General features: G+C 35.5%; 2 protein-coding genes across 3 annotated transcripts; both read right to left on the minus strand.

Annotated features, from left to right (window-relative positions):
* Positions 1-2,717: 2,717 nt before the first annotated feature.
* Positions 2,718-9,527, minus strand: tex47 (testis expressed 47). 2 transcript variants are annotated; one of them, XM_026222187.1, is made up of 8 exons: positions 8,774-9,527; positions 7,584-7,757; positions 6,469-6,541; positions 6,247-6,350; positions 5,277-5,335; positions 4,265-4,475; positions 3,869-4,025; positions 2,718-3,167 (listed from the first exon to the last, which is right to left on the minus strand). In XM_026222187.1, the coding sequence occupies exons 2-8, from the start codon at positions 7,674-7,676 to the stop codon at positions 3,127-3,129; spliced, it is 738 nt and encodes a 245-aa protein (XP_026077972.1). In that variant the 5' UTR covers positions 7,677-7,757; positions 8,774-9,527; the 3' UTR covers positions 2,718-3,126. The 2 variants fall into 2 exon arrangements, with proteins under 2 accessions (XP_026077972.1, XP_026077971.1); XM_026222186.1 differs by lacking the exons at positions 2,718-3,167; positions 7,584-7,757 and having other exon boundaries at positions 3,612-4,025.
* Positions 9,528-10,020: 493 nt separating this feature from the next.
* LOC113055793 (tripartite motif-containing protein 16-like) lies at positions 10,021-12,991 on the minus strand. Its single transcript, XM_026222156.1, has 6 exons — positions 12,362-12,991; positions 12,110-12,205; positions 11,698-11,931; positions 11,445-11,604; positions 10,756-10,815; positions 10,021-10,665 (listed from the first exon to the last, which is right to left on the minus strand). The coding sequence occupies exons 1-6, from the start codon at positions 12,974-12,976 to the stop codon at positions 10,136-10,138; spliced, it is 1,695 nt and encodes a 564-aa protein (XP_026077941.1). The 5' UTR covers positions 12,977-12,991; the 3' UTR covers positions 10,021-10,135.
* Positions 12,992-13,558: the final 567 nt, after the last annotated feature.

The raw sequence follows: 13,558 nt of genomic DNA on the forward strand, positions 1-13,558 counted from the left end.
CATTTGGATAATCCAATTACTGGATAATAATTTTCATTTAGCTTTTTAAGCTTTTAGGAATAATTTCCATGAATCTTTCCTTACCTGGAAATCATGTTAACCCTTTGGATGCATTAACTAATAAATCAATATACAAAAAAATGCATCAATGATTCAAAACAACATCATCATTCAACTCCAACAAATATAATCTTCTGTTTTTAAATGAAATATGTGTACGTATATGCACATCTGTCTACAGCAATATAACATAGTAGCAGATATAATGCATCATAAATAAAAAATAAAGAGGAATTAGGAATAAAGGTCAAAGATCATCATCTTAAATGTCTGTTCTAATAGACACATCATACATCTGAAGGTTAAAATTCCCTGATGTTAACATGTTTTCCATGATTTGGGAAGCCTTACTGACCGAACGAAGGTGGCTGGCGTGTTGTTCGTCTGATGAATATGAAATATAATAACACCACAAACTCTGCTGTAAGTATTAGCACGTGTAAATGCTGTTCACTCTCCGCTGTACATAGTCTATAGAAGCAAAGGTCCGATATTTACCAATCGTTCTCTCTCTATATAAACACATATATATGTATATTACAGACAATATTATTTTTGCTTCAGACACAATGCTGGAATACGAATCGCCGCGGTTCCTGTGAAGCTGAAGTGTGTTTGCTGGAGAATCAGACGCACAGACGAACTGAAAGCGATCCGGATTGCGACAGAGATTAAACCGAAGTCACACGTTTACCTCTTTACCTCGAGCGTCGGGACGTGGTTTGAGACCATTCTGTAAAGTCAACATGAAACCTGTTTTACCTCCGTGATGTGACGTCATGAGTTAAACAGGAGAACGAGACATCGTAAAGAAGGTCATGTTGAGTTTAAAACCTCCTGAATGTCTGATGATGATGATGTGTGTGTGTGTGTGTGTGTGTGTTGGGTAATTTATCATCAGTCTTTGTGGATTTGGCATCTGTTTGTGCTTCTGTTTGACCATCCTAAACAAAATTTGACTTCAGGTGACACATTAATCCAGAAGAATATGAGTAGATCAGGGAAACGGTGAAGAGATTATAAACTCAATATTGTTTCATTTTCACGATTAAACGCTCTGATTTGGTTTTCCTCGCAGATGAGAGCAGATCTGTCAGGAGAAGATGAACTTTCACATGTTAGTGGATCTGAATAGAATTGTTTTGTGTATTTTGATATGGTGGTTTTGTAGTTTTTGTTGGCTGAAGCTCATTTTTATATGAGGGTGTATTGAGAGAAGTGCATTGATGGCAGGTTGAAGGCAGTGCAATGTGTTGAATTGACAGCTAAAATCATAATGTAATGAGCAAACACGAAAGGGTCGGGAAACGTGAATGAAGTGCATTATTCCTGTGTTTTGGGGATCAGTCTGGATTATTGTAAAGATGCTCTGATGTCTAGATGTTTGTGAATCTGCCGCATGCTTTGCATTCATTACCTACAATGTACTGTATCTCAATTTGAAACATTTTATACATGCTATTAGAGCTTTTTGGCAAAAAAAAGAAGAAGAACAGAAGTAATGCAGATACTCCAGCCCTCAATATCAGCTGCTATTCGAGACTATATCGACCGCTCAAACTTCTGTAGATCGCATGCAGCCTCCTCCGAACGCTGATTTACTACCAAGAAACTTTAAAAGCAATAATTCACCCAAAAATGAACATCCGAGATCAGGATGAGTTTGTTTCTTCATCAGGTTTGTAGAAATGTAGCATTGCATCAGAGTCTCATCAATGGATGCTCTGCAGTGAATGGGTGCCGTCAGAACGAGAGTCTGATAAAAACATCACAATAATCCACAGCACTCCAGTCCATCAGTGAACATCTGGAGAAGACAAAACCTGAAACACATCCAGCATTAAGATGATTTTAACTCAAATAACCCATAATAACACTTCCTCCAGTGAAAAAGTGTTCTGGTCTGAATCAGGAGAGAAATCCGCACAGATCAAGCAGCGTTTAAACAGATCTAAACCTTCTCCAGATGTTCACTGATGGACTGGAGTGCTGTGGATTATTGTGATGTTTTTATCAGACTTTTCATTCTGACGGCACCCATTCACTGCAGAGCATCCGTTGATTAAACACTGATGCAATGCTGCATTTCTCCAAACCTGATGAAGAAACAAACTCATCCTGATCTCTGGATGACCTGAGCACATTTTCAGCAAATTATTTTCCAATGAAAGTTTAAAATCACAGACTTTACTCATTTACTTTTACAGTCTAAACACAACACACACCGTAAGACTTGGCTCTACAGTATATTAGACTGAACTCTTTCACTCACAAGCTCTTGAATACCTTCTTTCCTCACTGTCTGATGTAAATCTGATCCGAATCACTTCTAGCAGACTAGTTAATGACTCAATAACCACACAAACCGCCGCAGACGCCGTGTGTATATCTGTGTGCTGGAGCTTCTGATGCTGCATGCTCTTTCACTCATACTGTCCTTACCTTCTGTTCCTGGGGCCAAATTAACGGAGCGTCATTTACTCAGAGAATGATATTTTACATTTTGTTGTTTTTTATGAAGAGGTCCTGTGTGTCAAAATGTGTGTTTTAAATGGAAAACTGGAATAATTTGAGACGGGATGTTCAAAGTCTCATGAAGCTTAAAGAACAACATCCTTCATCAGAATGTGTTATTGACAAAAAAATAATAATAAATCATTTTTAATGACTTACATTTGTACATGCATTTTATTCCAAGCTGTTTCTTCTAAAAAGAAAAGTTAGTTGAATCATTCACAATAAGACCATGTGTTAAAAATAAACTAGGTCAGTTTTAAGTTTATGCATAATGCATTTGAAAGGTATTCATAATGTACATGTAATGCATTATATATAATTGTAAAGTTAAATGCATTATAATATTTGCACATTCCTTTTGGTTATTTGTCACATTTTAATGCATTATACTGTGTACAATTAATAGATAAGTATGATCATTTATTCAGAACCATGCAATGCATTATAAAGTCCATTAATTAATGCATTAAAAAAAAATTCAATGCATTGCATTTAAAGCCTTCAGTCATTACCAAAACTTAAAAAAAATGTTTAAATGTTTAAAATCGTTCAAACGATCTGAAGATGTTCCCCTGCAGGCCACACAGATTCTGTCAAACACACAAAAACAGCAAAAATGAGCACATATGCATACATACGTATGTTAGTTAACTAGAACGTTTTTTTGATATGTTCTAGTTTGTCAGGTGGTTTATTGAGTCCTAGACAGGTGAATGCAGTCCGGTTCACATGCACGCATGCAGACTCTAAACACGCATGCACCACAGAGGATCAAACAAGACGTACCTCCTGACCCTAAATCCAAACCTACACTGTGGTGGGACGAAAACTCCCGAAAACATGTCCTTGAACAATCAGATGCACAAAACAACACGTTCAGGAAACATGACTATGCAGAAAAACTGATTCTCTTTGCTGTAATAACAGTATTTTATACACTAGCTACAATGTAAAAATGACTAGAATACAATGATTGCATTTAAAGAATAATTAAAATATAAAAACTCTGTTTTTTAAATAGTATGCTGATGTCATATCCAGAAAAAAAAAAAAGAGACAGTTCACCCAAAAATTAAAATTCTGTCAAACAGTTGACGGTAGCCATTGACTTCCATTGAATGGAAAAAACTACTCGGTAGCTGCCGTCCACTGTTTGGTTACCAGCATTCTTCAATATCTTCTTTTGTGTTCAACAGAAGAAAGAAACTCTTAACTTGAGGGAGAGCAAATGATGATGTTTTAAATTGTTTTGTGTGTACTGTCTCTTTAAGCGGAAGGTGAGGTGTGTTACCTGAGTCCAGGCGCAGGTGTAGCGGTGTGTGGTAGGTGCTGATGTAGCGCGCGGGACTCAACAGCGTCTCCATCTGGAGCAGACGAGTCACTGCGGCCTGCGGAGGAACCGCATCCGATGCCTCCTTCAGCACTTCATCCCCAATCACTTCAGATCCCTGATCACACACACAGAACAATATATTGTTAATTTAAAAAATATATTTATTTGAACTTTACTAATTAAAACATATACTTAACATTCATTTAAGATATATTTTAACCCCCAATTTTTTTTTTATTGCCAGTTGCATGATTCCAGCGATATTAGTCATACTCTTATTACTCGTGGGGAACTTTAGGAGAGACAAGGAAACGAAGTCCTGAGCAATGAGAGATCTTTGGTGTGTATTTGTACCGTGGTCTGCTGTGTTCTGTTGAGCAGGAGGCGTCCGAGCCGCAGGATCTGATGAAGGGTGTCTCTCACGAGTCTCTCCGGGCTCAGTTCGTCTGAGACCAGCGTCCTCTGACTCTCAGACTCGTCCAGAAGCTTGTGGCTCCAGCGCTGGAAGAGTCTTCTGGGAAGGTCGTGGGACACCAGCAGGATTCGGGGCTCCAGGATCGGACCGCTGCGGGGCAGAGAGGTGCTTCTGCACATTATTTCACATTCATACACTTTTGTTTAACCTGTTAGGTTCTGGAATAAATCATGCATGCTTTTAAGAGAGTCTCTAATAAATGCACTAAAACAATTAAATAACTATATTTAAATATACTTTATTATATTTTTTAATTAATAAAAAAATAAATAACAAAAGTAATGCACCTTGCAAATTTTGTTATTATTATGCTCAATAAACAACATAAACCATTTATTGATATAACAAGGCATCCAGATGAATAAACTAGAAGGAACCATTGCAAATACAAAGGGTTTACGTAATAATAATAATAATAATAATAATAATAATAATAATAATAATAATAAATATTATTAAAAATTTTAATTAAAAACACTATCTAAAAAAATATAAATATATATATATTATAGTATAGTATAGTATATATATAAATATATATATATATATATATATATATATTTAGTTTTTGTTTTGTTGATATGACTATATAGTTTTATTTTTTTGTTTCAGTTTTACTTAATCAAGTTAAACTAAATTAAAATGTGAAATGTTGCCTTAGTAACAAGCTAGTATTTTATTATCTTTTATTTATTTAATTTTAAGTAAAAAAAAAAGATTTTAGTTTTAGTGAACTCTAATAACCCTGATATAATTATGTTTTTTCATCTTGCAGATGTATCTAAATGTAAATGACCTGTAGTGCACTAACTGGGGTTCACTATCTAGGGAAGAATGATTGTTTTATCAGCAGTGCAGCTGAGAATGATGGTGTTGTTGATTAATACTCACCTGTTCTCCTCCATGTGTCGCAGGTCTTGCAGGACAGACAGCAGAGCTTCAGTCGAACACTAGTGCATGAAGGATATTTATGGATTAACATTTCCCCATCACTGCGTCTGTTTATGACACGCTCCTGACATACAGTGCTCCAGATTTAGGAATATGATCCATCATTTACTCACTCTCATGTCTTTCAAAAAACTGTCAGATTTTCTTTCTTCTGTGGGAAACTAAAGTTTAGATGTGTATCATGCAGAAAACCTGAGGCTCTCCAACCTCAATTTAAAATATAGAACCGGCACTTGTGTAAGTAATATTTTCATACTTTTTTTTTTTTTTTTTTTGCATAATTTGGCAAAATTGCAGCTTGACTGGAAATGGTGCACAATTAATTATTATTTTTTTTACTTTTTGTTTAGGTAATTGTAATATTAATATATTTTTCATATTTTAGTTTGGAACAGTGTTATTTTAGTTTTGTTGATATTACTATGGTATTTATTTATACTTTAAATTAGCTTTATTTTAAGTTTTAGTAATTTTAATTTAATTTTAATTTTATTTTAATAAGATATAATAAAAAAAAATCATTGTTACATGTTCCCTGTAATATTTCTATATACAGTAGCTTTAATGTATTTTTATTACAGTTTTAGAAATTATGGAAGTTTTTTTCCACAACAGAAAAATAAATGTAAAAAAAGCGATAGCAACTTTTTAATCTTGCAATTTAAGTCTTTTAAAGTTAAATTTTAAAGTAAATTTTACTTTTACTTTTAACTCTAATTCTTGCAGTCCTGTCCACTGCGAATAAAAAAATTAATTGCAATGTTTTTATTCTAAATTGCAATTAATTTTAGCTCACAATTCTGACTTTTCTTCACAGAACTGCAATTGTATATCATGCACCTCTGAGAAAACGGTTGTAGATGCATGAATGTTCAGTGTTTGTGTTCCACAGATGAAGCAGATGAAGCACCTCGATGACGAGCAGCACGTGCTGAGGGTAAAGCAGCAGGAGACCGGTGACGTCTTCACCCGCTCGGATCCTCTGCAGACTGAGAATCAGCTTCTCGTAGTGATCTGACACACAACACACAGCAGAGAAACGTCTCACAGAGTTCATTTCTAAACTGAACCATTGTCAGGTCAGGGTTTGGATTGTGATGACAGTCTGGAAACCTGAGACGCTCAGACGGACCTAACACAGCTCTCCTGTCAGCCGCTCCACACGACAGACGGCCAATCACAGTCAGCCGGTGTAACAGGAACTTCTGCAGGAGAGACAGGAAGTGACACAACACAAACCTGTTGAGTGACTGATGAATATGAGAAACACTCAGCGTTTGTTTGAGCTGTTGACTGGAGACAGAGAGCGTCTGTGCGTTTGATTTATGAATCTACAGCAACCGCTCATTCAAATAAACAATTACACTTGTACATTTACAGTTTGTTTTTTAGGTGTTATGAAAAAAATGTATATCACACTTAGGAAAAAACTAATTAAAGAGACAATAAAGCTTAAAATTGATAAAATTGATAAAAAATTAACAAATAAAAAATATTTCTTGTGTCTTCTATTTTTATAGCAATTATATATATATATATATATATATATTTAATTTTTTAATTTTATTTATATATTTATATATATATATATATATATATATATATATATACATAGCTGTTAATTCTTTTGATTTCAGTTTTAGTAATTATTATAGAAGCTAAAAAAGGTAATTGTGACTTTTTTCTTACAATTCTGAGTTTATATCTTGCAGTATGTATATCTTCTGAGATAACATCAGAATTGTTAGATAAATAGTCACAATTACCTTTTTTATTCATTTTTTTATCCAGAGGTGGAAACAAGCTTCCACACTTTTTAGTCTATTTAGTTATTTTATTTAATTTCAACTTGCATGATTATTTTCCTAAATGAAACATTATGTAAATGTAACAATATATAGAATTCAAATGAACACATAAAATGTAACAATCAAAGGTTATGTCACTTGAAATGTAACTGTCTCTCTCTCTCTCTCTGTCCCTCTCTCTCTCTCTCTCTCTCTCTCTCTCTGTCCCTCTCTCTGTCTCTGTCTCCCTCTCTCTCTCTGTCCCTCTCTCTGTCTCTCTCTCTCTCTCTCTCTCTCTCTCTCTCTCTCTCCCTCTCTCTCTCTGTCCCTCTCTCTGTCTCTGTCTCCCTCTCCCTCTCTCTCTGTCTCTGTCCCTCTCTCTCTCTCTCTCTCTCTCTCTGTATGTATATTTTAAACTCCCTGCTGAAGCTCGGTGTTGTGTGTGGTTGTGTGCACTGACCGTCTCTGTGCGGTGCTTCAGCCGTCGGTGGAACAGACTGGAGCCGTTCTCTTGATCTGCTTCTGTCCTGGAGCTCTGTGTGTCTCTCTCCATGCTGCTCTTCTGTCCGTCTGCTGCTAACTAACCTCCCTCACTGTTTACCTGCTTCATCTCAATCTCCAGGAGACCAGAGCTCTGCCCCGGGGAAACACAAGCGCTGCAGTTACCCCCGAAGCATCATCAAACACTCGTTCTGTGAGGGACGTGGCATTTAAAACTGTTTTTGGAGCCAGCTCCTTTGTCTTACTAACACTCATCTGAAAGCTAGCAATCATGTAAGTATTAAGTTACTGCTCGATTGGAAACAATGCACCATTAAAATATTCTGATGTTTTTCTTTTAACTCACACTTTGTTTAGAAAATTGTGAGTAATAATGTTTTTAAAATTCAGTTTAATAGTTTAAAGATTATAAGTCGGGAAAAGTGCTGCTTTACATTTCTTTATGTAACATTATTAATATATTTAAATTTAATTTTTGTTTTAGTAATTTTGTTATGTGCTTTTGTTTTTATGATGATATTTCTGTTTCTATAGCTTTTTAATTGATTTTTATTTTGGCTTTAGTCATTTTAGTATTTCAACTTCATTTCATTTATTTTGGTAACATTTCTAAATATTGTACATCAAGTTTTACATCATATATATAATTTCATCAATTATACTTTTTTTTATTTCATCTTTATTCTACATAGTTAAAATGTTATCTTAGTCGTTTTAGCATTTCAATATATATATATATATATTTTTTTTTTTTTTTTTTTTTAAGTGCGAGTTTTTGACTGGTATTTACATTTTGTTTAATTTTTTTAAATCTGTGTAGATTTTTATTATTTAAATGTCATTTTTTTTTAAGTTTAAATTATTTATGTTTTGTTTTATTTTTGGCTGTATTCCTATTACCAAAAAAAAAAAAAAAGAATTCAGACACGTGATTTAATTTTTTTTAGTTAACAGTAGCAACACTGACAAGGGTAAAACAATAAAATAAATTTTTTAATACATTTAAAAGTAGCAAACATAGACAAAAGTACATAACGTTTGCTAAATGGTTGAGTTCCCCGGGACACAGAGCTGCAGTGTGTCCTCGGGTGTGTTGTATGTAGTGTACTTCTGCTCTGATGAGGAGAAACATGTAAGAGCATGACAAACCTTTCTGCCAGTCCTGTGTTTGTCCATCAGCCGGACCAACAGAGACTCCGATCTGACCAACTCTGCGTCCAGATCCCGTGAAGCCATGACTGCCTGAGTGTGTGTGTGTGTGTGTGTGTGTGTGTGTTTACACTGGTTACTAAGCAACAGCAGCACTGGACACTCCTGCACCCTTCTGAAGCTCTTAAGGGAACAGTGCACACTTCTGAGTCAAACACTCCTGAATATAGACAGGACATCTGTGTAGATTATGCAGTATATTGGTGCCATGAGAAACAAAGAAAGACACAAATACAAAGATAATTTCTGATTGAGCTGTTTATGTACTTATTTCTATTTTCTGTCTGCTTGCAACATTATATATACACACATTACATACCCATAAAACAATTTTAATAAATCCTTCTTGTGCTATAAAAATGAGAAATTATTATATATATATAGCAAAACTTTTTGCACAAGTTAATAAGTGCAAGGTTATGTTCAAAGTGGATGTCATGATAAATGTCAGTAGACTGAAGGTTTTAAAAGCAGAAATACACACAATATATAAATGCTACGAGAGATTAAAATGATACACACTAGCAGTCAAAAGTTTCTGAACAGTAAGATTTTGAATTTTTTTTAACAGAGGAGTCTCTTCTGCTACCAAGCTTGCATCTATTTGATCCAAAATACAGCAAAAGCATTAATATTGTGAAATAAGATCATTCCTCCAGTCTTCAGTGTCACATGATCTTCAGAAATCAGGAGAATATGATGATTTACTGCTCAAGAAAACAACATATTTTTTATTTTTATTACATTAAAAACAGCAGACTTGTTTTTTTTTCTGGTTTCTCTGATGAATAGAAAGTTCAGAAGAACAGCTTTTATCTGAAATATAAATAACATTATAATTGTTTTTATCATCACTTTTGGACAATTTAAAGCATCCTTGCTAAACAAAAGTATTAATTTCTAGAACTTCTTTCCAAATAAAATAAAATGAATCATCAAAGAATCCTGAAAAAAATTTACTCAACTATTTTTATGATTATGAATAATAATGTTGTAATACATTTTTTTTTTCTTTGAGCAGTAAATCATCATATTATTCTGATTTCTGAAGATCATGTGACACTGAAGACTGGAGGAATGATGCTGGAAATACAGCGGAGCATCACAGAAATAAATTACACTTTAACACAGATTCACACAGAACACAGATGAATTACACTAGAATAATATTTCACTATATATTTATATTTTTTGCTGTATTTTGGATCAAATAGATGCAGGCTTTGTAAGCAGAAAAGACTTCTTTAAAAAAAACATTTCAAAATCTTACTGTGTTGTGTAGATCTCAGTATTTTTTTTATTTCAAGCTATGGGAGAGACTTGAATGGATCCTAAAAACCCGAGCCTGAAACCAAACCCCGGATAGACAGGCTGAGTGAATGTGGTCTGGACTTTGTGGATGAGGCTCATGGTGTTGGAGACACTGTAGAAGGACAGATTTCCTCTACCATGATCCAGATACACTCCTACTCGAGATGAGCTGGGAATTTTAAGGGGTTTCGTCTCAGTGTTACTGTGCCAGAAAGTGTACTGAGAAGATGTGCAGCACAAACACCAGGACTGATCATTGTGTCCAAATCCACACTCGTTTCCAGGACCTTTAGTGTTAATGCTCTTGTATGAAACCGCTATGACGACTGTGCCACTCCACTCCACCTCCCAGTACCAGCAGCCGGTCAAACCCTCTGTGTTTAAGACCTGCCACCATCTATCAAATCTCTCTGGGCGATCTGGATTTGACTGTACTGTACCCCACGTGAGTTTGGTGTTTCCCTCCGAAAAATGAAGATTGTTATGAGCCGTGTTGAGGTCCAGTGTCAAGTTATAGGAATCTGCACAGGAGAAAAATAAACTTTTATTTCAGCTGTGTTGCATAGTATGAGACTTGTATAAAATAGAAATGCCTGAAAATTATAATTTACACTGCAAGAAATCTTCTCGGTGCTTGGGGTGGAGAGGCAGGAAAATCTGAACTTTTTGAACTGTGGAGACAGGAATGCAGAAAAAAGTCATCGTAAATATAGTTCTCAACGCTTTACAAAAATGTGACTGCGTACTGTTACTGTCCATTTTAGTTTCATATTTAAAGTATCATTTCATATTAAAAAATGTTTTTTTAAATTTTATATATATATATAATAATTATTATAAAACATGAACAAAAACATAATTTTCATATCATTATTTACATTAAAAATTAATTTAAATTAATGCATTTAGCAGACGCTTTTATCCAAAGCGACTTACAGTGCATTCAGGCTATAAATTTTTACCTATAATGTGTTTCCAGGGAATCGAACCCCCAACCTTGTGCTTTATGTGCAGCTAATTAGCATTTAAGTTAGATTAATTAATTAGATTTAAATTGTAATCACCTGACAGACTTAGTTTAAATTCTCAAGCTCTTTAAAGTCGATTGGTTATCATTATAGTTGCATTCCTGTTCTTTTAGAGTTAGAGTGTATTATTAAAATGTTCAGTTATCGTAATAATCTTTGGTGTGAACAGGTCTTTACAGATCTGAAATTGTAATGTCTTACAAACAGCTGAAGATTTTGATTCAAATTGTTAATAAGATATTTGAAAAATGGTGTCAGTGTGGTAAGCTCACCTTTCTCCGATAACTGCACGTGACTCTCTTCAAGTAAAGCCATTATTCTGTTTTTTCTCTCAGAGCCCGATTTCCTCACATGTCCAAAGAAGCCGTGATGACTCAAATTAACTCTGGGTGAATTTTCACACATTGGAGGATTTGACAGAGACCTAATACTCTACAGCAAAACACAGGACAACAAATCGAGAGCATTTTGTTAACAGGTCCATTTAAAAGCAGTGATCCACAGGAAGAAGGATGGAAATGAAACCTGGAGGAACAGGAAGTCGTCCTCAGAACGTAAAAGCATCTGAAGGTCAGCATCTCTCTGCTGAATCTCTGAAATCTCATGCTGGAGCTGCTCTTGAACTGACTCAGCCTGACGGATGGTGGTCTCCTCCTGAGCTCTGATCAGATGTGTGATCTCAAGGCTTTGGGCTTTAATGCAGTCTGTCAGCTCAATACAGAGTTTCTCCATGTCGTCCACTGCTTCCCGGGCAGAGCTCTGTTTGCAAACACAATGGATTTGTTGAGAGGGTTCTGTAAATAATGTCCAACTCCCTTTAACTTAACATTTTAAAGGGATATTTCACCCAAAAATTGAATTTGTCATCATTTAAGAATTTCAAGATGAGTAAATGATGACAGAATTTTTATTATATTAGTATTGCAGGAAAACTCACTCGGATTGTCTCCATTAATGTTGTGAGTTTGGTTAATTCACTCTCTCTTCTCTGAATTCTCTTTTCCGAGTTCCTTTGCATCTCTTCAATCTCTCTCTGTGGAGGATTACATTACATCAGTTTTTAATACCAACAAATGATCTCTGATTCTCTTATTGTCCTGTTTATTACTGTGAAGCTGCTTTGAAACCATGTGTATCATGTAAAGCACTATTCATGTAGGCGTCTGCAATAAATGGAGAGTGCATTTACCTGTTTGGATTGTCTTTCTGATGCAGCAGGCACAATGTCATGCTCTCTGTGTTCCTTCAGGACACAGAGTAAACACACAAACTGCTTCTCTGTCTTGCAGTAAATCTCCAGCGGCTTCTTATGAGTCGGACAAATCATCTCCTTGATCTTACAGGATGCCGTGACTAATTTATGGCCTTCGTATGCTGGAGACACACGGTGAGGCTTCAGGTGGAGCTCACAGAAGGACACCACACACACCAAGCAAGATTTCACAGCTTTGCATTTTCTCCCTGTGCAGACATCACACGGCACATCATCGAGCTCAGCGTAACAGAGAGAGACTTCAGGCACCAGATTCTTCAGTTTCTCTGCCAGATCTGCTAGCATTGTGTTTGTTTTGAGAGCAGGTCTTGGACTGAAGGTCTGTCTGCACTGAGGGCAGCTGTAGACACTCTTCTGATCTTCCAGATCCCAGCAGTCTGTAATACAGCTCTTACAGTAACTGTGTCCACAGGGAATGGTCACGGGATTCCTGGGAACATCCAGACAGACCGGACAGCAGAGTGCCAGAGCAGCCTCCGCCATTTCACTGTACAAACAATGTCTGTTAAGTTTCAGTTTAGAGCTAAGCATGTGACTTCCTTCTTCTGGGTTTTATGGAATGGGCGGTGCCAGAAGATTCACTGTAAGCCTGTTTTAGCACTGAAAAAAAAGAAAGCAATTTTATTTTAAACTTTTTTTCTCAGAATCCTGACTTTTTTGTGTTTATTTCTCAGAATTTGCAAGTTTATAACATACTATTCACTTACAGTTTTACTTGACCATGTTTCCCTTTGCAGCTGGACTGCAGTACTTTTGCAGTATAGGAGAGCTGAATATAGTTTTTCTTGATTGCTAACACACACTATAACTGATTCGTTTGGCACACATTTCCAAATCATTTAGTTCCTGAATCAAAGACACGTTTCTTTTTTCTTCTTTTTTCACACACGCTCCAATTTGTTCAGTGTTTTCTGCATAAACTCTACACAAACACCATCGTCTTGCACGTTTAACAATGTCCTCATTCAGAAAACAAAAGCACACAATATACCTCAAGAATCACAATATGAATGTCTACTTTCTATGTACATTAAATACTGAAGCACAAGTTGTACAACCTCAAACTCATACTGTATACTTTGTTTTTGTTTTTCAGCAAGCTTGAATAGTTTT

This window comes from Carassius auratus, chromosome 37 (assembly GCF_003368295.1).
Source record: "Carassius auratus strain Wakin chromosome 37, ASM336829v1, whole genome shotgun sequence".
In the NCBI taxonomy this organism is placed as follows: domain Eukaryota; kingdom Metazoa; phylum Chordata; class Actinopteri; order Cypriniformes; family Cyprinidae; genus Carassius; species Carassius auratus.

Excerpts from the sequence above, each read along its gene's own strand:
- LOC113055793 (XM_026222156.1), bottom strand. The coding sequence starts at position 12,976 with ATGCTTAGCTCTAAACTGAAACTTAACAGACATTGTTTGTACAGTGAA. Across the intron at positions 11,605-11,697 it reads ACGACTTCCTGTTCCTCCAG|AGTATTAGGTCTCTGTCAAA; the intron begins GTTTCATTTCCA and ends GTTTTGCTGTAG. Across the intron at positions 10,816-11,444 it reads CGTGCAGTTATCGGAGAAAG|TTCAAAAAGTTCAGATTTTC; the intron begins GTGAGCTTACCA and ends CTGTCTCCACAG.
- tex47 (XM_026222186.1), bottom strand. The coding sequence starts at position 8,860 with ATGGCTTCACGGGATCTGGACGCAGAGTTGGTCAGATCGGAGTCTCTG. Across the intron at positions 5,336-6,246 it reads ACGTGCTGCTCGTCATCGAG|TGTTCGACTGAAGCTCTGCT; the intron begins GTGCTTCATCTG and ends TTCATGCACTAG. Across the intron at positions 4,026-4,264 it reads ACAGAACACAGCAGACCACG|GGATCTGAAGTGATTGGGGA; the intron begins GTACAAATACAC and ends GTGTGTGATCAG.